This window comes from Callionymus lyra, chromosome 5 (genome assembly GCF_982586985.1).
Source record: "Callionymus lyra chromosome 5, fCalLyr1.hap1.1, whole genome shotgun sequence".
Taxonomy (NCBI): Eukaryota; Metazoa; Chordata; class Actinopteri; order Syngnathiformes; family Callionymidae; genus Callionymus; species Callionymus lyra.
Window position 1 is genome coordinate 28554982 of NC_141822.1, and position 25009 is coordinate 28579990.

General features: G+C 42.5%; 2 protein-coding genes across 5 annotated transcripts; one reads left to right on the plus strand and one right to left on the minus strand.

Moving 5' to 3' along the window:
- The first annotated feature begins 113 nt into the window (after window positions 1-113).
- Window positions 114-2494, plus strand: atp5pf (ATP synthase peripheral stalk subunit F6). Its single transcript, XM_087792593.1, has 4 exons — window positions 114-211; window positions 710-879; window positions 1019-1143; window positions 2397-2494. Exons 2-4 carry the CDS (start codon window positions 710-712, stop codon window positions 2423-2425), a joined length of 324 nt encoding a protein of 107 aa, XP_087648719.1. The 5' UTR covers window positions 114-211; the 3' UTR covers window positions 2426-2494.
- A 1896-nt stretch (window positions 2495-4390) lies between these two features.
- jam2a (junctional adhesion molecule 2a) lies at window positions 4391-21851 on the minus strand. Of its 4 annotated transcripts, none has more exons than XM_087791721.1 (11): window positions 21547-21851; window positions 12106-12171; window positions 11921-12031; window positions 10703-10852; window positions 10448-10635; window positions 10276-10378; window positions 8926-9033; window positions 8812-8824; window positions 6617-6679; window positions 6228-6261; window positions 4391-5018 (listed from the first exon to the last, which is right to left on the minus strand). In XM_087791721.1, exons 1-11 carry the CDS (start codon window positions 21596-21598, stop codon window positions 4980-4982), a joined length of 927 nt encoding a protein of 308 aa, XP_087647847.1. In that variant the 5' UTR covers window positions 21599-21851; the 3' UTR covers window positions 4391-4979. The 4 variants fall into 4 exon arrangements, with proteins under 4 accessions (XP_087647847.1, XP_087647846.1, XP_087647849.1 ...); XM_087791720.1 differs by having other exon boundaries at window positions 8812-8827; XM_087791723.1 differs by lacking the exon at window positions 6617-6679.
- Window positions 21852-25009: the final 3158 nt, after the last annotated feature.

Genomic DNA, 25009 nt, shown 5'->3' on the forward strand with positions numbered 1-25009 from the left:
CATAAATGTTTATTTTTCAATAACATCTCGACCAAATATCTCATATTTAGTGTCGCTTCTGAGATGACCTTAAATAAGTCAACGTTGGAACTACACGCTCGTGAACGCGCAGCGAGATCGGTGACGTCAGTGAACGCCTCTCGACCTCACATTTCCCCAGAATCCACCGCGGTCCTCATTTGGCTGCTTCGTCCAAAGTGTCAAATCCAAGGTGAGTTGTTGTTCCTTAAATCCACGTTTTTGGGCTCGACATTTTGATCGTTATTCGGTGCTTTCGCTCAAATGTTTTCAGTTGCGTATCCACGTGCAAACCCTGCCCGCTTTTGAGGAGTTAGCAAGTTAGCTTCGATGGTTAGCATGCTAGCAGCTAGCATCATTGAGACGACCTTGCTAGCGCGTCTTATAGTGAACTTAAATAAACAAATGTTGACCGTTGTGTTTTGAAGTTGAGGGGAAATGACGTTTAACACCTCGGTGAGCGTCATGTTGTCATGGTTAAGTATCGTTACATTTTGTTTTCTAACATCCACATGATCAAGTTCTAAGCTATGAAGTCAAAATATTCGACTCTATAGTTTTAATGTATTATTAAACTGCTATTCTTACATGACCTATTAGTCAAAAATAAACATGTATAACTAAATAGTTTTAAATGTATATAAAATATTTAAAATGCTGTCTTCTAAACTTCTGTTTTCTCCTCCTGCAGATGCAGGTCCACAGACTGTCCAGACTCGCGGAGCTGCTGAGCTCTTCTCTCAGCCTGACTCTGCGCAGGAACATCGGTTTCTCTGCTGTCGTCTACAACAAGGCCAGAGACATGGACCCTGTGCAGAAACTCTTCCTGGACAAGATCCGCGAATACGCAACCAAGAGCAAGTGAGTACACACACACACACACACTTGAATGATGACTGTATTGTCTCAATATCCGACTTCAATGTGCTGCTTAAACGGTCAACGTTGATGTTGAATGTCGTCATTCTTCTCACCTGTAACTGACGCTTTGGTTCCACAGGACTTCAGGCGGTATCGTGGATGCCGGTCCTGCATTCCAGAAGAGTATGGATGAAGAGGTCTCGAGGTTGGGACGGCTATACGGAGGAGGAGATCTTGACAAATTCCCCGACTTCAAGTTTCCAGGTAGGTCTAGCGTCTTGACGCAGTGATGCAAGTCTTCTCTCTGCTGTTCCTCAAACGGTGGTTACAAGCAGAGAAGGAACCTGGCCAGCATTACTGGCCCCAGAGAAGATTTACATACAAGCTTATTGACAAACGATTGGTGATGATGTCACAAATTGCTCATATTGTCCTATTTTCCTTACATTTTATGTCCAATCCCAAGAGTTATGTCAACACACGATAGTATAAATAAAACTATATAAGAGAACCTTAAATGGTTCCCTGCAAAAATATTTATTTTAACAGGCAAAAAGCTTGAGCAGAACCAGACTGTGAATGTTTTTTGCTAAGACCGGCTGAGAGGGGAAGTGGAGAGCGAGCGAGGGAGGTAAGGGGGGGAGACAAGGGAGAGGAGAGTGTCGAGGGGGTGTATCTGAGTCCAGAGAAAGAAATCGGGATCTGTTGAAACTGTCATGGTAAGTTTTAGAAGATCCTGGATCCAGAAGCAGCTCGGGATTCAAATTTCCCCAATGAGGGAAGAATAAAAGAATATCAATGTACTGTGGAAGGAGGTGCAGCAAGATGGAGAGGAAGCTTTGGAACATCTTTAACTCGTGGCATTAAAAGAGGAAGTGAGCATTAGATGCAGAGCACAAGATGAAAAGAGATGTGACGATATAAAGGAAAAGGGCAGAAAGTAAATCAAGTAAAAGCAGCAGTTAATGTCTGTTTTACCCCATATAATTAAAAAAAAGTAGTTTATTTCATGTCCTTTTTCTTTTGTTTTCTGACTTATTTTTGTTTTCAGCTCACTTTTCTTGTTGTGTGACGTCAGAGTTGCAGTCGTTGATCAATATGACTATAAATATGGGACTTGAACATGTTGTTATCCTAAACACTAGCAACTATTTTTCATCTATTTTTTATATTTGATGTTAATGTTGATTGATGTAAGATGCTCTTACGTCAACGGTGGACACGTGAGTTGTTGAAAATAATTTATTTCTGTCAAGCTTGATCTATGCGATGTTACCTGAAAAACTACAGGCTTGTGTGACCAAAGTTGAAACACAAATACGTCAGTAGTTTAAAAAAAAAAAAAACTTTATCTTTGTATTTACCTCAAACTGTCACTGCTGTTATTTTTAGAGGTGAACTGACATGTTTGAGTATTTATAGACTTTACTCTTTCATATACAGTTTTTTGAGTCCAGATCTTAAGTCGCATCACTGCAGGTTTTTATGTTTAATCATCTTCTTGTTTTCCTCTGCAGAGCCCAAACTGGAAGAGGTCGCCAAGTGATCGTGACGTCCATCCCAAACTTGTCACCAGTAAAATGTATTTAATAAAAATGTATTGAAAAAAAATTAATTTCTGTGTCCAAGATCTGTGATACAAATAAAGTTGTGAGTCAAAAATACTGTGTACTAATAAATGTTAAAATGATTAAATATAATTTGATAAATGCATCTGTAAAACCATCTTGCCGGAAGTCTCCAAGCTAGTGTCATAATCCCTCTTTTGAATCCTGGGTCTGCCCCGGGGCCTCCTCCTGATGAGAGGGCAGAGTCACTTAAACTGGATTCTTTTAATATGGAACAGCAGTGGTTCTACTCTGAGAATCTCTTGGATGACTGAGTTGCACACTTTTTGGAAGTTGTGCAGACATAGAATATATCTCAAAGTATGTCACCAAGGAGAATAGGAATGAGATATTTTCAGAGATCTAGTTCCATCAAACACTTGGATTGAGCTTCACTTAAATTAGATTTCTCTTTATTCAGCCATAACCACTAAAGCTCTCTCCCTCCTTCCTAAAATATAAGTGTATATGCTCTGAGTCTCACAGATGGAGTGTAAACATATCATTGTCTATGTGTCAAATTGAATTGGTATTAATTAAGTTTACATTTTAACTGGTAGCTACATTAACACTTATATAACCCACAACATTTTATCCATTCTAGTAAATATAAGGTTATGGGAATGTCAACAAAAGACTTTGACAGCAGCTCCAGGGAAAAGTTGAAATCTTAGGGGAAAAAAAAGATTCACGTGGCTTTTATTTCTATATCTCACTAGTGACCTTGTGAATCACAGATGAAGTAACAACGTATATTCACAGGACTGTTGTCTTGTGGGAGATGCCTTCACGTTAATATCTGAGCGCCAGATGAGTCATTCGTCCAATAGTTCATGAATGTTTAAGTGGAGATATTTTTAGAACGCGTAATAATAAATACACGCTGTAATTGCTTTTGGGTTTACATGAAGACAGAAGTACATGTAAGAGAATCTGATGAAATATGCAGATGAATGTTTCCTGAACTTCATCTCCGAGCTCTGCTAATCCACGTGTAGATATTCAAATCCTCCTCTGACAAATAGAGGTCATTTTAATGCTGACTGACCGGAATGATTCGCTGTCGTTCCCAGTTTCTCTGGAGTGCTGAATCAGTCTGCAGATCTGCATCTAAAGCCTCTCCTGAATAAATATTTAAAAACAAAATTCCTGCACAGCAAAGGGTTTTTTTTCCCTCCATCTGACCTGTTGCCGGTTTAATGTCTAGTTGTTGAGATCCACATGAATCAAACTCACGTGTGTGTGAGGCGAGAGGCTTGAAATCACTGCGTTAATCTCATCATTTATAGAGTCCCTTGATGAAATATTTCATTTAGTTTCAACTCCTGTGCGCCGAGCTGTCTGTCAACCCGCCCGGCTGCTTTCAGGAAAGAGACGTGAATCATTGATGCGACTCCACATCTCTGTAATGTTACACCGGTAAGTAGTGATGCGCTGATGAAGCTTTGTGAAGCAGCGCAATGTTGGTTAGAGGTCAGTAGGGGGCGCCATCAGTTTAAAAATGAAGTGATGTTTCATTAGAACAGTCGCTTAAAAAAAAGACGCCATCTAGTGGACTCAGCAAATAATCGCACTGCTTCATGAAGCTTCACCAGACCATCACTACCGGTAAGTATCGACAGGGAAAGATGGCCGACAGAATCTCCTTTTGTCACACAGTACTTGTAACACGGCAGTAAAACCGTTAGATAGAAAACCGAGACTGCGTTTGTCCTCTAACACCTTTTTTTGTCGTTGTTGGTTAATTTACGCTGCCGTCTCCAACGTCCAACCATTGAACCGGATCTGGTTCATTTTAAAATCTGCATTAGATGTATTCATTCATGTGTTTTTCTATCATGAGGGTGAAAATCCTTTTCTTTTTGTTTATCGGCGACGACGCTTCGAAATAAATCAGCAGCAGCTGTAGAAAAAACCTTTTTATTATAACGCGTCACTGTCCAAAAACAAATTCCATTCACACTTTGTCCAAAAAAGCCAGACACTCCAGTTCAATAAAACAGTGGCACAAAAATAGAAAGAGAAAGTAAGGCAAGTTTTTTTTTTTTTTTTACAAGAAAAAAAAACGAGATAACTGAGAAATTTGAAAAAAAGGCACAAGGTATATATTTCTATGATTCCTCTTGAAAAAAGACCATGCAGGCACATCAGGGTTGGTCAATTAGTGGAGAGAGATGATGATGTTGAGGTAAAACTGCATTTTGTTGTTCCCCCAATTCTCGACTTCAATAGGTAGTAGAAAAAAAAAATGTCGAAGCCACATCTGCCGCCAGAGGGCAGCAGAGAGTCGCGTGGCTGAAAACAGTGACAGGTGAGCCTCACAGTGGAGCAGGAAGATTGAAGTCAGCGTGTTTTTTGGAAAGTCGAGCTCATTTTGAGTCCACAGTGGGAGGGGGGCGGGCGTGGGCGAAGTGTGTGTGTGTGTGTGTGTGTGGTGGAAGGGGGGGGCATCAATCCATCGTTGGCACGTGATCTGTTCAGAAGGCCGGCTTCTCAGAGCATGAACGACTGAGTGTGTTTGAAATCCTGCGGCTGGAAAAGACAGAAAAAAGGGTATTAAATATCAAGTCGTTTCAGAATAAAAGCTTTATCCCGCGCTGATTCAAATGACCTATTTTTTCTCCCCACTATGTTTGTTGTCGTCCTCAGAGGCTTATTTCCTTGTAGTTCACATGAAAGTAGACGAGTGATTGTTTTTGCTTCCTTTATGCTCTCCTGTGCAAGCTGCTTATTCCTGGCTCTGCCTCCAGATTTACTTGCTACATTAACTGTCAAAAACTTTCCCTGTAAATCTACTTACTTTTGTTTTAAAACCTAAACTTAATTTGTTGCACTTATGAATTATTGTTTCCTGATATTCTCTTTTTCTTCTGGATGTATCTTCGGCCAAGTATTTAAAAAAAAAACAACAACCTCCCATTCTGCAGTCAGTCCGCCCCAGGGCTTCCTCCCAACTGGATATCCTCTTAAAAGGCAGGTGTCTAAAGATACTGACAAGATTCCTCAACTTTTTCTTCTCAAACATGAAATGATTGTTGTTTCTCTTTTTTAATGTCAAAAAATACTTTTTTCTGACCAGTGCTTGTAACACGGCAGTAAAACGGTGAGATAGAACTAACAACAATTTATTTTGTTTCCTCTGTAAGCTTTTGTTGTCTTTTTGCTTATTTTTTGTTTAGCTCCCTCAACAGGAGCATGTTTCTCCATCATGCCTGATTAAAACAAAATCTTTTTTTTTTAAAGATTTTTTAAATCTTCTTTATTGGCAGATAGCATCAAACTTGTCAGTGCATCACTGCCACCTCCTGTGACTAATGTCTTCCATAGATAAGCCAAACCTGTAGCCCACAAACGAAGGTTCTCCTGTCTCGAAGTGCAACTAAAGTACAAACGTACTGTGAGAGTCGGTTCCCTCAGCGTTTCCTCTGATTTCCCCCCAAAAGTTGCTTGAAATTGGGGAAAAGCTTCTTGTCTCACGTTTGCAACTCAACAGCTCTGAGTCCACGTTGACCTAAATTCAAGAGACTTTTCGCTCGACTTCCTCAACGTTTTCTGCTGATCGTGAGGCGAGAGATGCTCGAACGCAGCAGCGCTTGGGAAAATAAAAACGACGACCCGAGTCACGAACGTCACACATTCATCCTTGAACCGAGCTCTCGTCCCATCGCGACGTGAGCCTCCCACAGTGTCCCGCCGGGGTCAGGCACTCAGATTAGAGGGGTCAAGTGTGTAACGGCTCACCTCTTGAGGGGGAGGGACGTAGTTGACGTTGGACCTGCAACACAAGGACACAAACAGTTTGACACAGTTGCGAGAGGACGGGAAGAAAAGCCTCGGGCTGACAGCTGAATAGTGACTCATATCTCGTCCCGCATAAATCATTTTTATCAAACGTGGCCGAGCTCCAATTTCAGGGAATGTGGTCTGCGACCAAAACAAGACGCCCGCTCTGTGTTTAATGTAGCAGGAGGACGGAAGGACACGGGGTAAATAAAACCATGGATATTCTAACTGCCGTCACTTCTGCTTCCATCAAGTCCACACCCTTCCAAACATCCACCCAGAGTTCATGATATCTAGAAGAAAACGGATCGAATGAATCTTCCGATTCATGTCTTAGTTCCACTCACGTGTCCTCCGCTCTGTTCAGGGTTTGGCTGCTGATGTGCTGGCACTGCGAGATCCAGAAGGACCTGTTGAGGGTTCAGGTCGTTCTGCATTTAGAACTCTGGACAAACACTGCACACTGCATGCGTCTCTCTTCTTTTGACATGCAGCCAATCAGAGAACAGCAGCTAGCCTCGTGGTCAGCCAATCACATGCAGCCGCCCAAACCCCCCGGGAAGACGAAGGACGTACAAATGCATGACATCCGTAGACTGCAGTAGCAGCAGCTCTACTCCGAGTCTCTGATGCCAAAGTAGACAATAGACTGGTTCTTTGACTTGGAATTATAATGAGATGACACTTCTGGGCGACTTGAACTGACCTACAAATCCAAGGTTGAATAACTAGCAACAATAGTTTTGGACAAATGAAACATTTTATCTTGTGTTCTGATTATTACAAGACTTTCTCCAATATTTACACAGTGAAGCTCCGCCCCCCACCATCAAAACGTATACAATATTAAAAATGTAAAAAACAAACGATGAATGTAACATTTTTGGCTCTTAGTTGCTGTTTAACTTCTTTGTCTGGTGCTCCTCAGGGCTCCATTTAAGGCCCCTTTCTCAGTTCATATTTCACCAATTATCATTGCATCATTATGACATTATTTATTTAAATGTCTATGTTGTAGTTATGAATAACTGGTGACCGAAACACTTAATTAATTAAATAACTAATTAATTACTTAATTAATTAACTGATTAATTCGTACTTTTAGCCTGTTTATTGCTTGACAATTTCTAACCCAGTAGTATGTCTTTATGTCTCTAAACATAACGTTTTCTTTACTAGGCAAAAACGTTCTATATGTAGGCGAATAAAAAATCAGGAAGTTGATATAATTTTTAATCATTTTAAATATAAATGTGAGTGTTTTCAATGCTAAAACAATGTTTTTTGCCACTTGAAAACTCTTTAATTTTAATCGTAAATCTAGGTTGTATTTTAGTGTTAAAAAGCAAGTTACAGGCTTTCGATTTAATGAATTGAGTGCAGAAAGGAGAGGTAATAGTGATAATATAAATACATTGTCAAACAATTGTATAAGAATAGTTTTAGTTATATTACAAATTCATTGTAAAAAATGTTTTTATTAATATTGCAGTATATTGTAAATTGAAATTGTATTATTGAGAAATTGAGTTTAACTTGAATTGATTCTCTGAGTCTAAGATGAGATAGAAAACTTGTCTCCAGACGAGGATATTAAATATAAATGTGGTTTAAGCATGCAGAGCGCCACAGTGTTGTGCAGTCACCTGAGCGAGGCAATTATACGAAGCACAATCCTGAACAAAGATGAAAAGTGGTCGGTAATTACTGGAAGTCAACCCAAATCCAGGACTCCAATAAAAGAATGATGAAAGACATTGAACCATTCTATTTTGGGTAATTTGAGGAGGAAAAAAAAAAAGAAAAACCCAGTCGGTTAAAGGTTTTCATTCTTCCAGAGGAGCCGAGGTCTACATCCCGCCCGCTTAACCCGAGCCACTATTGGTGCATAAGAAATCATGTCGCATTGTCTTTGAGTCTTTGTGAAGAAGCCGTTTCTATAAATAGGAAGTTGACACTGACAGCTCCAGTTAGCTCAGCATCAGACTTTAACCTCCATGAAGAGGAGGAGGAGGAGGAGGAGGAGGAGGAGGAGGAGGAGGAGGAGGAGGAGGAGAGCTTGGCTCTGACTCTCCATCAGGCCCTCTAAGAAGAAAGTAATTAAATAACGTCGTGAGTTCGGACGGTCGCGCGAGGACGTGGATCGAGGTCTCCGTCCATGAGCGCCGCACGAGCGCTCATCTCAAATCGTCCGTTCGATCAGTTTCATTTCCACAGATCCATCTCAGCCACGGAGATTTTCCTCCGAGCTCATTAGCGAGATAATGGTTGGTCGCTGATGAACTTCCTGCGCCACGTCAGTCGGGGGAAAAGTTTGACACAGTTTGGACAGATGCAGCACCAGAGACATGTTTTGCTTTACATCTGCTGGCGCCAATCAGAGGGGCTCATAAACACAAGGCCTCAGCTGTCACTCCAGCGCTGACTCAGCACGCCGAGCAACAACAACCCCCCCACCACCACCACCACCTCCTCGTCCTCCCGTCCCACTACTCCGTTCGGAAAATTAGTTCAATGTTAATCCAATCGCCGGAGCTCTTACCTTCCTCTGTGCTCTGCTGATGGGTTCGGCGCAGGAAGTGATGGGGAGAGAAGACAGCGTTAGAACTTGTGTGTCGTAAACATATCTGCGTGGTGAGTGAAGACATGAACTCACGGCCGAGGAAGCCGTTGCGGTGCAGCAGGAGGCCTCCGCATCCACAGACCAGGACCACCAGGCAGAGCACCACCACCGTCACCACCACCGCCATCACGTTGACGTCCTCTGGACAGAAAGACACGCCGGCCCTTGAGCAAGGATCTTGGAGGGGTGCGTGGACTACATTGTCTGCGGTTGTTGTTGCGTTGAACTTTAATAGCTAACAGCTAATGTAGTTAAGTTGCTAGCAGGAGATAGCATCAGTCAATAAATCCTGAGTGACCTCAATCACTAGTTTAGTTAGCCATTTTATTGCTATCTAATTTCGTTGCTAACTCATTTTGCGGCTAACACATTTTATTCTTTTGTAGCTGATTGTTCAAAGTACGTTACAAGTTAGGTATGAATTTATTAGTTTCTAGTCACAGCAATGTTGCGCTAATCCCGGCTATTAGCCTGAAAAGAGTGTCGGACAACATCACTTAAAATTCAAAGTCACTTAGTTTGGTTTTAAACAGCGGTTAGAACAAAAATAGCCGCACAGCTTGTGTAACAGTTAAAAGTCGTTTTGTTGTTCTTGAAACAAATGATAATAACAGATGGTCCATGTGCTAACTTATAAGAAGAGCTATATGTTGCCTCGGCAAAAAAAACAACAAACGACCATGCAGTCAACCAAGATGGCCTCGCCAATGCTAATGCTAATGCTAATCCGGATGAATTTCAGTTCAGTTCAGTGTTCCAAACTTTTTCACAATTGTAAAAAAAAATAGCAACACAATACTTCTACTACAGGAGAGGTGGAGTGGTTACATTAAGATAGCATTAGTGACATAGCTGACTCTTTATTGGAGGCATGAAATTATACTTAAAGGCTTTTAGATATAAATGGTTGTAATGGAGAGTTAGGGTGATATAAAAACTGAAAAACGACCTTGGCGTCACCTTCACCCTCACTTATGTGCCACTGCAGTTGTTAGCATCAAAGTTAGCATCAAGCGTGTGCTACCGCGGGTTGGTTTAGCTTTAGGCTTCATCTGCAGCCAACGACTTTAAGATCCGGTGTCGGGGGAACCGGCGGGACCCTCCGCTAACGTCACACTTTCACTAATAACATTAAATGATTCCCGACCTGAAGGACGTCGAGGATTTATGAAGGAGCTGAAGAGCTCTTTATAGAAAGGAGGCGTGATCGTAAAAACGTGTTGCCAAATATGGTCCTGGAGTACTTTGAGTTCTTCCATCGCGGAGCTGATTCATATTTTAACAGCGGAGGGAATATTAGTGGTCTCTTCCTCTCCACTGCCTTCCTGATGTTCTCCAGGAGTGAGGGGGAGTCAGCGGGGGGGAGGAGGGCTGGACACTCACCTATCGTCATGTGCTTGCCCTCGCACATTTTTGGGTTCCCCACGCCGTTGGTCGCCAGGCAGCTGTAGTGGCCGGAGTCATCTTTGGCAACTGCTTTGAACTCCTGCGGACGGAGAGAGGAAGAGGGTGAACCGGAGACCTCCTCCTGGGGCGTCGTTCCTCAGAGCCTCACCAGCACCCCCGTGTGTGAGTCCATGAGATAAGTGCCGTTGGTGAGGCGGGGCGGGCTGATGGGCTGGCTGTTCTTGAACCAAGAGTACGTGGCCGGTGGGATGCTCTGCTCGTCCCGACAGCGCAGCTGCACCACGGAGCCCGTCACGGCGGCGGTGGGGATTTCACAGGACGGCGTGTTAGGAGGCACTGAGGAGAACCATCAACCTCGAAGGTCAGACATAATCGTGACGGAGCTTTGGAGGTGAGGTCTTACCAAGGACTTTGAGTGTGACGTTTGTCTCGCCCAGAGTCACAGAATCCTGAGGGGCACTGATTTCACAGCGGTACTCTCCGGCGTCTTCCTGCGTCACTCTTTGTAGAGTCACCGTCGCCCCGTCGATCGTCGCCCGACCTTCATAGGGAGCTGGGAGCAGGAACCCAACGTGTTAGACAATCGATGCAACTTCTGGCTTGCAAATATTTATGTGGAGAAGGTCATTGGAAGGGCAATTATCATGAGCATTTATTGGTACTTCAATTTGTGACATCTCGTAAATAAACTACAGATAAAATCACCCCTAAAACAACCTTAAACCGTCTTCCCAACTTGCCACCAAATGCGCTACTAGAAACACAGAGGTCGTTGGTTTCTTGCAACAAAACAAATTCTTACTGTTTAGCGACGGGACTACAATTAGTTAAAATGATGGATCATAAAGGCAGAGTTGTTTTTATTTAACATGGAAGTTATAAAAATGTATTCTGATGCCTCAATGGATCAATCAGTTAATCTAAATTTACTTCGTGCTATATGCTAATGTTGCTTTGAGTTAGCAATCATGTTGAACGCTAGCTTTGCTCCTAACTAAGATGTTCAGTTAATACAGTTTGATTAATTTTAACGTCAAATATCAACACTAAGATATGCTAGTGTCAGTTTAGTTTGCTCAGCTATGCTAATTCAGCTTGTGTTGCTTTCGAGCTATTGTTAACATCATTCCTAGTCAGTAACACTTCAACCTCAACGTCTATCTGGACCAAATGAATGACACTTCCACGAGAGCGTATATATCGAGCCGTAAATGTTTATGGACTTTTACAACAGCAATCTTTTAAAAAGCATTTCTTTGATTAAATGGACATCTATGACATCACTCCAGGTTTTTAAGGAGAAATTCACAATCGCCGCGTTTTTCCACCATTATCTGATGAATCATGGTCAGCGAGGTGAGTTATGGACACTTGTTCTTCTCCGTTATGAGGAAAGTGAAAAGGAGGTTCTGACATATTTAGATAGCGGTCTGCTCTTGCGCCGACCAGGTAAGAGCTGCGATTCATTATTTATTCCATCCATCCCTCCTGCATCCTTCACCCGGGAAGAATCCAGATCAAGGACGGGAGATTTTATGCCTCAGCACCTCTGACACTCCGGATATTTATCAGTTTATCCATCGTTGTGGGTGCTTCCTCTCAACCTCGTACAGCTTCTCACCTTTGAAGTGTCCCTCAAAGTAGACGAAGGAGACTTCCTTGCCCTTCTTCTTCCACTCGATGCGAGGACTCTGGTCCACCTCTGTGCGGAACATGCACGACAGAACTGCATCTGGAGGAGAGAAGATTCCGAAAAATGTTGGATCTGTGCATCGTCCGTCAGAGCGGGATGGAAGTCCGCCTCACCCTTGGACTCCTCCACCTCCACTTTGTGTCTGTTGGTGGACACCGTGACGGGGGCTGACGGGGAACCTGCAGAGGAGGAAGAGGACACTGATGTTGGAACGCTTGTCATTCATTAGAGGGCAAGGTGAATTGGTTAAAGTGCTTGGCAGACTACTGCAGGAGAATACTTAGCAGACGTCACTGTATCTCCTGGAGATGTGAGGGCGGGATTACTCCCTCGCTCTAATTTAATCCCGCGAGGTTAAGGAGCAGGCCACCGTATGTTTATTTAAGCGACAAGGTCAGCAAACATCTTCCCAGCTCGCAGCTGCAGCTTGTCCAGATTAACCTGATGTATGAGACGTTTTGCCTCCTTCGCCGTCTGTGTGTCACTGATACCATCCAAACAGGAAGCGGGAGCCGGAGTCTCCGGAGTTAATTGGGCTTCAGTGAGATTATTCTGCGATCGTCGCGCGGCTCTGAGGGTAAGAGGTTGAGGGTTGGAGGTCGCGATTTCAGGAGCAGGTTAAGAGAATTGAACTTCTAGAGTATTTGAAGAAAAGTAGAAGCTATTTAGGCGCTGTTCAGATATGAAAAACAGGAGGGCTTACTCTGTAATTTAAACTGACATCTGAGTGTCACTTTTGAGCGCTAAATAAACAACAGATCAATCATCGTCTATATATACTGCTGGTGTTCTCTGTCTTTTCCGTGCAGATTAGTAGAACCTGCAGAAACCCCGCCCCCTGCCAAAACCACACTACGACCAGAAGATTATGGTGACCCACTACTCCTAACACTGTTTGTTAATCACCTTAACCCACCAATCCAGAGAGCCATCCCTCCACTCTTGAGACTGTTTTCATTGAGTTCAATCTGAAAGAATCTTCTTGAGTCTATTCTTGTTATAGGTTCCACAAGATTATTTTGTTCAATAAATGAAGATAAAGCTTCGTATTAGGGTGTAAAAAATTGTGAAAATTATCCTTTTTTAGGCCTGGTTTCTGTGTGTAGCGCATCTAAATTGGAAAATGTAGAACCTTAGAGCAGTATTTTTGCTATGTTTTGTCTGCTCTGTGACCACAACATTTAAGAACATGCCCGTCCCTACTGATTTCAGCACCTGGACAGCTCAGACTACACAACCTGCCTGAAGCAAATTCATAAAAGCTATTGCAAGAAAAGGTCCGTGGTCAAATAACACAGCGATGACTCTCCAATGAGACGATTCAAAGTTGCCAATGGCTTCTGACAGACGATAAAACCTCTGGAATGGCAGCAAATTTGAGAAAGAGCCGTACATAATATGTGAGTTTTACATGTTTTACCCTAGATATGGACAAAATCAAAAGACGGGTGTTTTCAGGACAGAAAAAGCTTTTTTCCCTAAACGAAGCAAAACTCACTGATTAATTAATTTCTCAAATTCCCCCTTTTCTTTTCCTTTTCTCATTTATTTTGACCTTCATTTTGCTGTGGCTTGTTACAGTTTCACACAAGTGTTATGTTGACGATGCAGAAAATCCCTAAAGTATGTCAGAGCCACTTAAACAAGACGGATCAGACTTTGTGATGTGTTCAACTGTCCTAATGTACAGAGTATGACCTTACATGGTATAAGTCTGAACTCTTTGAACCTTAGAAACGAACATTTCAGGATCGCTTTGACATACGTTGACTTTATCCTGTGACTATTGAAATCGTTAATCTCTGTTATAAGTCAACGATCAAAAGTCCTACAGCCTGGCCTTTTAGGCCCTAAAGCTACTTTAAAAAAGTTTCAGATCATGCTAAATGTACAAGATGTCAATGGATTAGATGAATTAAATGAGTCTAAATGTGCTTCCTAGAAAAGAATGAGCACTGGCTTCCTGTAACCAGACATCCATCCGATAAACAGATACCAAGGTTATAAACGTCTTTTATTGAGCATCTGTGGTTTTCATGTCTCATAATCTGTCCGAGCTACATTTGGGATCTGTTGCTCAATCTTGATCTAATGACCTCATCTGATGCTTGTACGTCACTTTTCCTGCTTCTCTGCTACTTCCTGTGACTCCTCATTGTTCAGCATCCAAATGTCAGTTACAGACAATGGAACAGGAAGTTTGCAAGCGAGGAAACAGGAAACAGATTTTCAAGAGTTAAACAAACAAACTTTATTAATAATAAAACAACCACGACTTGGCTGGTTTTATACTTGACTTCACCTTTATAAGTGAGATCCAGTGAACAGAAACACTGCCTGGGCTCAGCACTGCCTCTCCCGACTGTGTCGTGTTGACTTACGGCAGCGTAACAGGATTAACGCTCGACTCGAGCGCTCAGTACCCTCCGAGAAAGTCTCACCATGGGATGAGCCGATGCGGCGGGGGAGATACAACCAGATTATGAAAGGACAAGGAGAAATGAGCGACCCTAAGAATAGAAAAGAAATGAAAGGGAAAGAATGGAGGGCGGGTTATGAATTAAAGAAGACGAGGGTGGGGGTGCAGGCGTGAAGAATCCACTCAGACAGCAGGACCGAAGTTCTTGTCAGACTGACAAGGCCGACTGCCACCTTGAAGGGCGTCTCGGAGGGTGGATGGGATGTGACAACACGAGCGACTGTCACAAACATACAAACTAGGATTCTGTACTCGAGGTCCCGTCGCCCTGCTAAGGAGTTCCACGAGGACAAACACTGTCAGCTCCACTGATCTCAATTAGCTCCAAAGGCGTCGAGGCGGACAACAAACACATGCCCTGTTCAGATCGGTTCACAAGTGCTTGGTGGGTAAAGTTTAACACGCTGTGATCTGCTAAAGTCCTGCTGTCCACCAAGGCCACACTTGGACGGTGCTGAGGGGGCCTGTGGTGTCGCAGCAGCCAAGTCATCTGCGAAGACTTCCTGCCCTTACCATCCTTTATCAGTGACTCTGTAGATCATGACCCTTTAGCCTCCCAATTAAACTTATTTTACTTTGAATCTAGCTTCGCTCTGTCAGTTCTTAAGACAACTGCTACTCTCATCTCAAGCGTCACCTGTTTCAAGATGGCTTTGGTCGGATGTTATGGCAAGAGCTTTACGTAAAACCCTCTCCCACCTGTCCACACGTCACCTCGAGTCCAGAAGTGCACACTGCTCTCCCCGCGTGAATGAATTAAATTTTAAATCTGTTTGATGGATTTAAGCCACAGAAAGGTAATTTTAATAAAAAGCTCAAACTAGAATCACAATGATAAGGTTTACTAGTAACTGTAGAGACATTTTTTAGAATAAGTGGAAACGTTGTGACAACTCAAAGTCAAATCCTTAACCGTTGAAGAGGAGTCCTTTCCTTTCTCCTCGGGGAATAAGTCAAACCATATTTCATTACGGCTTTTACAAATTCTCGTGAGCCATGAGGCCAAGAATAAAAGCTACCAACATTTCGACTAAATTTAGATCGCTCAGGACAAATCCCTCTTTTTTGTTTCAGTCTCTTGCTCGGGTTATTTTTATGTTAAAGCACTTATCATAATTTGCTTTGGATAAAAGGGTTGGCTGAATGAAATGCATTTACATTTTACTATATTGTCATAATTCTTTCAGTTTTCACTGCATATTTGCTTTCAAACAAGTGGCCTATTTTTTATGTTTCCGCCTTCGTATCATTCAGAAACATTCAGATGTGGTTTTGTGGTCGTCTATACTGGGGACATTTCTGGAGTGTCTTACCCTCAATGACCCTGTTATGCTAAATAAGCTTCAATTTGTCTTTTCATAATGAGTTGGTGATTAAGAATTAACCATCAGCTACGTTGCTAGATCTAAGTTGGTAGATCTTATATCTGGGCTCTCCCTTGACTATAGGATAAGAAGCGGGTCAACATGGAGAGGCTCTGAGTAGAGTTACTGCTCCACCTTGTTGTAGGGAGTAAGTTGAGGTGCCTTGGGTTTTTCTCCCGGACGCCTTGCTGGTGATGTTTTAAGGGAATGTTCCACTGGTACAGACTATATATCAGTCCATCAGCTGGCCTTGGAATACCTCAAGGTCCCCTTGGAAGATCTAAACTACCCTGGATAAGACTGAAATGTGGAGTTTAACAAGTGAAATCTAACAGTTTACTAATTGAGCTGATTTGATAATGTCAGTTGGGTCTCTGCTAATGCGTTTGTAAAGTCATCCGCAGTCATGTTTGTCTTTCCAATCTCTTGATCTCCAATGGACTTTCTTACTTGGTAAATCTGTGCACAATGAACTCAACTAATAAAAGTTTTTTGTTAGCAATTCTTCGTCACAAAGAAGCGATTCCTCCGTCTTATTTAGCGCGCTGTCGCCAAAGTGTCCACTTAACTCTGATTGAAAACACACCTGATGGCGATCGACGGCGATTAAAAAGGAAAAGTATTTTGGTCACGGCAATAGAGCGTTTGTTGCCCAGAGCAGAGCGGCTGTAAGCCCGGGCCAGAAAGGGAAGTCTGTGACTGTCTGACTGTTAATAGGCTTATCACGATCCCTGCCTCGTCATTAAGACACGAGTAGATCTGACTATAATCACAACTGTGTTCCATTAAATGAATGGACTGCTTGCATGTAATCCCGTGGTGTGCAAGAAGATATTTGCATCGTCCTGGCCGAGACTGTCGGCTTTAAAGAGAACTCGGCGTCTGATTGAAGGCGACTCCTACTAGCCGGGCGGAGCCTCACCGAATTGAAATGTTTGACTCCGGCGGCTTATCGTGAACATATACCTAGAAATGATAAAGAGCGAGCGCTATGAACACAAATCCTGCCTTAGAGTTTGAACAAAGTGTTCAACAGCCTGATCTGCAGCTGCCTCCCTCATCTACCAACCAAAAGCAGGATAACATAGTGGACTGATTAAAGCGGGAGGACTTACCAGGAATTTTTAGATGGGAGTCAAATCGCAAAACCTAAATAATCTTATGTCAAACATATGCCGCGTTATTTGGCGGCGAACTCCACTAGATAGCTACTTCATTCTTCAAAACAAACACCTAGAGATCGCGGGGCCAACTCAGGATACAGTGTGTTTGATTGACATGACTTGCGTGATTATGGTCAGCTAAGCCACTGTCCTCTTTAAATGGGATCCCTAAATTAAGCCAAGATTCAAGGAAAGTGCTCCCTCTCGTTATCCTCAACTCCCCGTCCCTGAACCGATGACAAATATCGCAGACACTTTGCTTGCCCACTCATTCGGGCCAGAAGAGAAGAAGACTTCCACAGACATTCTCGAGCCAGAGGGGAATATCTCAATCTGATCCGCGCCAACGGAAATCCGTGACATCATGACTAACAAGAGCTTCTGTTACTGACGATGCTTTCTCCTCAGAAAAGCAGCTCTCGTGTGAATCTTGGTGACTAACGTGCTTCGTCACTCAACATGCCCCAAAATAATGTGATCCATCTCAGTCATATTTAGCTCTGGGTCTATGGTTTTCTTTTGTAAGCCTGATGACAGTGATTTTGACTTTCCTCGGACAAAAATGAACCTCGGATATTCAAGGTTCAACCAGTGTCTGGCCTACCTGGCCTCCGAAGGATTCTACCCCAAATGCCTCCAGGTCATGGTTAAACATGCCACCCCATTTGGCTCGGCATCAATGATTTGGCTTACTGAGAGGATCTTCTCCCGCACCGAGGTGTCAATATTGCTCTGTCCTGTCTTTAAACCTCACCTGAGCTACTGAAATGACATTAAAGCAGCACTGACTAAGATTAACTTTGCTGTCTGGTCTCATTTTAAACTGTCATGACAGTATCACGTGGATTAACTAGTACATAATCATCAGACTAGCAGCCAGTCGGAGACGGCAGTTGGATTTATTTCCTTCAAGACTAAAGTAGAGCTCCAGCTTCCGGGAAAAGGAAAAAAAAAAAAAGGACCCAATTACCCTTGTTCACAAATTTAGAAGAGCTGGAGACCCTTCAGTTTTCACGACCAAGAGAAAGACCCGGAAACAAACATTTCCAATCAGTTAACTCCTGCTTTAAAGAATATTTTGTATAGCCAAGTGTTACTGAACCATTTACCACCACAGACCAATAACGTAGGCATCATTTTCATGGATTGGCCCCCAAGGTGAGGCAGATGAATCCACTCCTTACTTGGCCTTTTCCCCTTGCAAAGAAGCTCCTGAAATGTTTAAATTCTGCTCATTTTCGGGCTTAATTTCTGAGCAAGCACCAGGAGAAACAAGCCAATGTTATGTCAAAGAAAATCTGACTGTTTTTCAAAATAAAAGAGCTTAGAGAACAATCGATGGAACAGAAATGATTTAATGTTTCTGTGCCTCCCTGACCATGAGGTTGGTATTTAGGAATCACTGAATTAGCCACAGGTTATAGAGAACTCATGTCATTGGATAGAAGCTGAATGACACCATATCGAGGACACAAGGTGCCGATCGTCCTCCAGCGCTGATGTTATATTTCCGAGCGCCAACGTTAACAGTAGCTTGTGATCGACAGCTAAAAATAGAACCTCCAACAGTCGTCCCCTGCTGGCCATCAATTAGAATGTATATTTTAATGATCTATTCCATCTGCTTGATGGTTTCTAACAGGGTCTGCCGCTGAGAGATGTTGCCTTATCAAACCCCCTCACGTCTCCCTGATGATGATTAAAGTGCATGAGATGCGGATGCTTAAAAGTTGCTCATATGGGCTTTTCATGTTCTTCACAGCAGCTCCCCATCTGAAGTCATTTGAAAGCTTCTAATGGGCCGCTCGGCCTCGGACTCACAAACAAGCCCGCCCAACACACAAGTGGCCCAGTGTATGTGCGAGGTTGTCGTCGTGTGTGTGTGTGTGTTCATCTGTTGTGACAATAACAGCGACAGCTTCAACTCACGCCGGGATGGCCACCCTGCCACTGCAGCAGAAACAGGAAGACGGCACGCTCCCTCTTTGGCACGAACACTGTCTCTCATTACATCAATGTCCAACCGTCTTCCAGAGTCCTCCGCGTCAACAATGGATCCAAATTATTTATATAAACGTGAATCATTTCTTGTAGTCATTAGCTCAGTTTTAGGTCAGCAGCACAACTTAACTGAGATATGCGTTTTTATGCGCTTTTTTTTTTTTTTAATGATTTGTGTTTTCAACGCCAATATAACTTCTTAACTTCTTCTTAGACGTTTGTTTTGGGTTTTATACTCATGCGTGTGTGCAGCCTACTCCCATCAGTATGTGTGAATGGCTGTCAAAGCGCTTTGTGACCCTGGTCTAGAAAGGCGCTATATAAATAGAGATTCTTATTATTCCTATTATTATTGTCATCAAAGGTGTACTACCCAATGTGACCACACGGGTTCTCCGTTTTTAGCAATTTCCCGTATGTGACACACAAAACTGACATGTGCAAGAATTATTTCGCAACTCTTTCCCTCCTAAAAGTAGCTAAAGCAAAAGTCAAAAGAATTTCATTTTATGATTCTGTATCACACGTTTTCCTGCCACAGTAAAAATATGTTTTAAACATTTGGAATAATATTGAAGTTAAAGTAGCTAGAGAGTATTTTCATTCATAAATAATAATATCAACTTTTTATTTGTCTATACTTTCCTCTTATTCAGTTGGGTCTACATTCATCCTTCTTTTTCCCAATTTTTGGGCCGACATTTAAAAATGGATGACCTATGAAGAGTCTGAACTGGAGTGGTGCATCTCGTAGCGCTTCGACTCAACAACGACGACAACCCTAAAAGCTTCCAAACACGGCTCTGATGCAGGGAGCTGCAGTTGCGAACCAACTGTTTTATTTTACTTTTTAATGACAGTTTTAGAGAAGACTTTTTGGATGGAGAATACTTGTTGACTTCACTTTTATTTGAAATCAAATATACATGTGGAGAGTTGCTACCTGGCAGAGAACATTTTACGACGGTAAGTTTATTTATAGAGATGTAATAACTGCTGGTTTTAAAAGGGCTGGAGAAGAAATAGAAAATTGATTCAGGAAATTGCTTCTTTTTCAAAAGATTTTTTTTGGTAAAATGTTTTGCTGAAATAACATTAGGACCACCCTTTATGAATGGAATTCAATTTTATTGATAATGATATTCTATTCAATCTATAGAGAGTAGTGGTGAAAATCAACTCCTTTTCAATTTATTTAATGCATTGTTCTATGTCTGTATGGATGAATATATAAGAACAGAAATAGCCCATAACAGTACAAGAATCAGCTTATGTCTGGGTATTTTAAATTATACATCAATAGTTATGACACCATAGTGGCCAAAACAGTGCTTTCCATGTGGTTCATAGATTCTTGGATGATTGTATAGAAAATAACAGATTATAACGTGGCCTTCTGAGGGCGTGTCATTTTTTGTTGAATTGCTGGGATCTGTTTTTCCTTAATCAACTATAGTCTTACTTCAACTGTATAGTGTCTTGAGATAACTTTGCTATGATAAGACACTTTAAATAAAATTGAATTGAATTGAATTGAATTTCTGTAAACTACACACTGATTCGGACGAATGACACACAAAGAACAGGACATTGTGTTGAGCGACCCTGATTGGTTGAGCAAAGTTTTTGTATGTAAAATTATGACATTGTTGTCAAGGTGTGTCATAGTATTTTCTGGCAGTTCTACAGGAAGTTCCTCCCATCATAGATATGCTGTAACAGTTAGTGAGAGGGTTGGAAATGTTTCACAGAGTCGGTGGGAGGAGGTTAAAAGACTTTAAATAAATATATACAGTATATATTAAAAATCAACTAGCCAAGCTAAAAGAAGTCCATGTTGACCTCTCCCCAGCCATCACAACAACAAGAAACAACTGAACAAACCATGAATCTAACTTTTCCCAGGTGTGTGAGGCACCACACAGAATTGATTTCCAAAATAAAAGTATGAAAAATGTGTTCACTAAGATCAAGTTTCTGTTATTGTGCAAGAGAAATGTAATATTGTGTGGTAGGTGGGCGTGTGCCCGGGTTCTACTTTGTATTAAGGGTCAGAAGTGACCCAAAAGGAAATGTCCAGCGTGTCTGCCTGATGAAGATAAGGTGGACATTCGTGGGGTGAGTGTGTGCAGCTGAACAAAAGCCCCTCTGTCAGGACTGTACCCAGAGAGCAACAGCTGTCCCAAAGTGTGGGCGCGAGGGGGGATGTGGATCCACCCAAAACACACTTCCTCCGGGAACATTTCTGAAAAAAAACACCCGCGGGTGTGCAGGAGCAGAGCGGCCAGCAGGAGGAGACACAGGAGTCACCTGGTCCGCCCTGACCTCCCGGCTTGACAGCTGGCAACCAAAGCTGTCACTCACGGACCCGCTCCAAAAGTTCAACTGACACACGTGACCTCGGGGGAAAGATGCCTACACCCCTGGGTGGCCGGGAGCCAAGAAGAAACCTCTCGGACTCCGCAGCCCAGAGTCGGACACACACCCGGACAGAGCAGCTACTTTGGGTTCTGAACTTGCACAAACACGCGCTTGTTGCTGACTTACATTGCAGGAGCAGCACAACAATGGGCAGAACCAGGGACGTCCCCTCCATCATCCGCTCTGGCTCGGGCTCTCCTGGGCGCTGCGAGGAGGCAGATCCTCAGCTTTCTTCTGCTGCCCAACTCCACGATCCTTCATCCAGACCCGCGGGAGTCACGGAGCTCCAGGTGGAGGGTGGGTGAGGAGGAGGGGGGAGGAGGAGGGTCTGGTCCAGCCTTCAAGGAGCGCCGGCGGAGGAGGAGGAGCTGCTGTCCCGCCTGTGGTGGTCCGGTTAGAGAAGAGGCTCGGGAGCGGCGCGCGCGTGTGGATCTGCTGGATGTTGTGAGCCACTGAGGCTGGTGGACGCGAGGATGGAGGTGGAGGGAGGGAGGGAGGGAGGGAGGGAGGGAGGGGCGGGGCGACGGAGCGCAGCGCCGCGACCAGGACGCGCGCAGAAGGATGTGACCACTAATGACCAGAGCGCGACTGAACACACACGAACACACACACACGAACACACACACACACACACACACACGAACACACGCACACGAACATGTATACACGGGATCACCTGAAGCAGGACAGAAACAACTCTTCTAGTCCACAAACCTGAGCGCGTCATGAGATGGAAAGTTCCACCTAAGACACTTAGTTTTACATTTTCATCTCACAGTTTTATACTTCCATCTTACAGAGTTATATTTCATATTTCACACTTATATACGTACATCTTACAGGTTTATATTTCATATTTCACAGTTATAAACTTCCATCTTACAGGTTTATAGTTACCATCTCACAGTTGTATACTTCCATCTTACAGGTTTATATTTCATATTTCACAATTATATACGTACATCTTACAGGTTTATATTTCATATTTCACACTTATATACGTACATATTACATGTTTACATATTCTATTTCACAGTTTTGCATTTCCATCTTTATATTTTAATAATACAGTTTTACATTACATCTCAGTTTTATATTTCATCTTAGTTTTCACATTTCCATCTCACCGTTTTATATTTCCATCTTAGAGTTTTACATTTCCATCCCACAGTTTTGGTCACCAAATGAGATGTGCAGGCAGCCGGAGGGCTCCAGCGGTAAAGTCTGAATCACACTCATCTTCATTGCAAATCTGTTTCAATTATACACTGATTCCGAGCTTGTTTTGACTCGAATTCCTGCAGTTTTCTGCACCGTGTATGGAAACAAGCACTTTGTTTTGCTGCGTTGTTGTTCAGTTGATAAATCTTTTATATCGTCCCATAAATTATCAATTGGATTAAGAACGAGCAACTAAATAACATTTGAAGGTTCAGTGAAGCTGTGACTCTTAAGGATCATAGTATTGATTTTCTGAGACTCCTGTTTTTGTCTTGGTGTTATCTTGACTTTCAAAGCATATATTTTATTGAGTTTTGTTTTGATTGTTTAAGCGCTTTGTGACCCTGGTCTGGAAAAGTGCTCTACAAATATAAAATACTTACTTACTTCACCAACAGGTTCCATCTACACATCGTTCAACACCTTGTTAATTCTGTTCCAGATGATGTTCTTCTTCCACTTTAACCACATGGTAGGACATTCAATTTGGTTTATGATAATTATTTTTACTTCATTCTTGTGTTCAACTACACAAGCATCGTGGAGTTATTTTCTTGCATTGCCTCGATCTTGAAGCACTTTTTATGTTTCTAAATGAATAAAGTTATTATAATCACTTCACTCATAAATTAAGGACAGAAGTGGTCTTGAACATCAGATCATGAAGCATTACGATGTTTATTATAAATTGTCCAAGCATCAAAGTCCAGTGATCATACAGTAAATTGTCAAAAGAGCAAGAGTCCCAACATCGAGCCTTGGGGCATTCCATTTCTGAGTTGCTACAGTATTTACCATGAATATGCATCATTTGGACGAGCCGTCTAATAGTTATAAATATATATATATATATATATATATATATATATATATATAAAGATGACTTCCTTTTTTGACACTGTGCCTCACAGGGGCCGAACATAGGCCACGAACAGCATAAACATCGTCTCAAGTAAACTCTGGTTTTGAGTCCATCACTTGTTTGTTATTAAAAGGTGTCTAGCAGAAGCAAAATTATCTTATAGTTACTGTTGTGCCACATATCCAGTCATGGTTTTAAACGATGAAACTACAATGTAACTGTGTGTGTGCAGGAAGGACGAGTCCCTTGACCTTCCATGCCTCAGCGGTGAGTTCATCCAGTGAAGCGCTTCGGAATGTCTGTGCAACTTAAGAATGACTATTTTTAAAGACGAAACTGAAATATTTAATAGGTTCTCTCCCATCCATCGTCCACTTGGTCGTCTGTGTACGCCTAGCAAAACTTTCCTTTACATACTGTAGAAGCTGCTGATTTCTTCTTCCGTCTCAAAACATCATTTGCTATTTTAAGGGAGTCTTCAGAAGCTCTCTCGCCTTCCCGTGAGCCGTTTTGTCTCCCGACTCTGGATGCTAAAGCGCTGTCGGAACGGACTCTTCACTCATGCTTGCTCAGGTTCGACTCCAGAAGTGATTAGCCAGATCCCCCCGGTGAGTTACCACCCAGCCGACGTCGGGTCGAGTCAGAGCGCTCAGACTTAATGGCTGCTATCGGGAAACAAAACCAGACACCTTGTGTGCTGGAGCTGATAAAAGTGGAGACCAGGACATTATGAATTAATTTCTGCTGATGCATAATTCCTCAACACTTCACCCAGAATCCACTTCAATGTTCTTTAAGAAGAGCGTGAGCTTCACGGTGGTTCCTCACCGTCCCAGGCGGAGGCATTTGTCGCTGGGTGTATCTCACGCTGCAGGGAGGAGGGGGCTTGAGTGGGACAAACAGCTGCCCGCCATCCCTGTTTGATGACTAAATGTCGGCTCTGACGGGGAGAGAGTGACTCACTATGTGATGTTTGAGAGAAAGAACTGAAGTTCCAAGAAGGGGTGGGGGGGGGGGGGGGGTGTTTGGATCAACTTTCAGAAGATTTAAGAGGGTATTCATTTAAATATCGTGGGGGTTAAGATTGATAAAAGATGACAGATCTGTGTTGATGGTGTGGAAAAGACATTTAAAAAAGGATATAGTGTAGAACAACTAAAGGGCCAAATGTAGATCCCTGTGGTAACCTCTTTGATCATTTCTTCACGAAAAAAACCCCAAAACATAATACATAAATGTATTTAGAAATACATTCCATTTTTTTACTGGAAGTTGGTAACAAAAACAACAGATTTTTGTAGAGCTTTCACTAAAAACTTCAAGCATGAACAACCACTTTGATCATGGCTGATGCTTTGATTAGTAAACTCCACTTAATTTCCCAAGATTCATCATAAAGTATGTTGGGAAATTGAGTCTTGAATCTTTGCAGGAAAATTAATCTGGTTTGAGCTCAATAACAACATCAATTTAAGTTAAACTCAATGTTGACAGTAATGAGACAAC

What these genes read in the sequence shown, in the direction of transcription:
- atp5pf (XM_087792593.1), top strand. Translation starts at nt 710, where the DNA reads ATGCAGGTCCACAGACTGTCCAGACTCGCGGAGCTGCTGAGCTCTTCT. An exon ending in GAATACGCAACCAAGAGCAA is followed by an intron (nt 880 to 1,018) that starts GTGAGTACACAC and finishes TTGGTTCCACAG; the next exon opens with GACTTCAGGCGGTATCGTGG. An exon ending in CCCCGACTTCAAGTTTCCAG is followed by an intron (nt 1,144 to 2,396) that starts GTAGGTCTAGCG and finishes TTTCCTCTGCAG; the next exon opens with AGCCCAAACTGGAAGAGGTC.
- jam2a (XM_087791720.1), bottom strand. Translation starts at nt 21,598, where the DNA reads ATGATGGAGGGGACGTCCCTGGTTCTGCCCATTGTTGTGCTGCTCCTG. An exon ending in GGGCAAGCACATGACGATAG is followed by an intron (nt 9,034 to 10,275) that starts GTGAGTGTCCAG and finishes CTTTCTGTCCAG; the next exon opens with AGGACGTCAACGTGATGGCG. An exon ending in CTGAACAGAGCGGAGGACAC is followed by an intron (nt 6,262 to 6,616) that starts GTGAGTGGAACT and finishes CTTGTGTTGCAG; the next exon opens with GTCCAACGTCAACTACGTCC.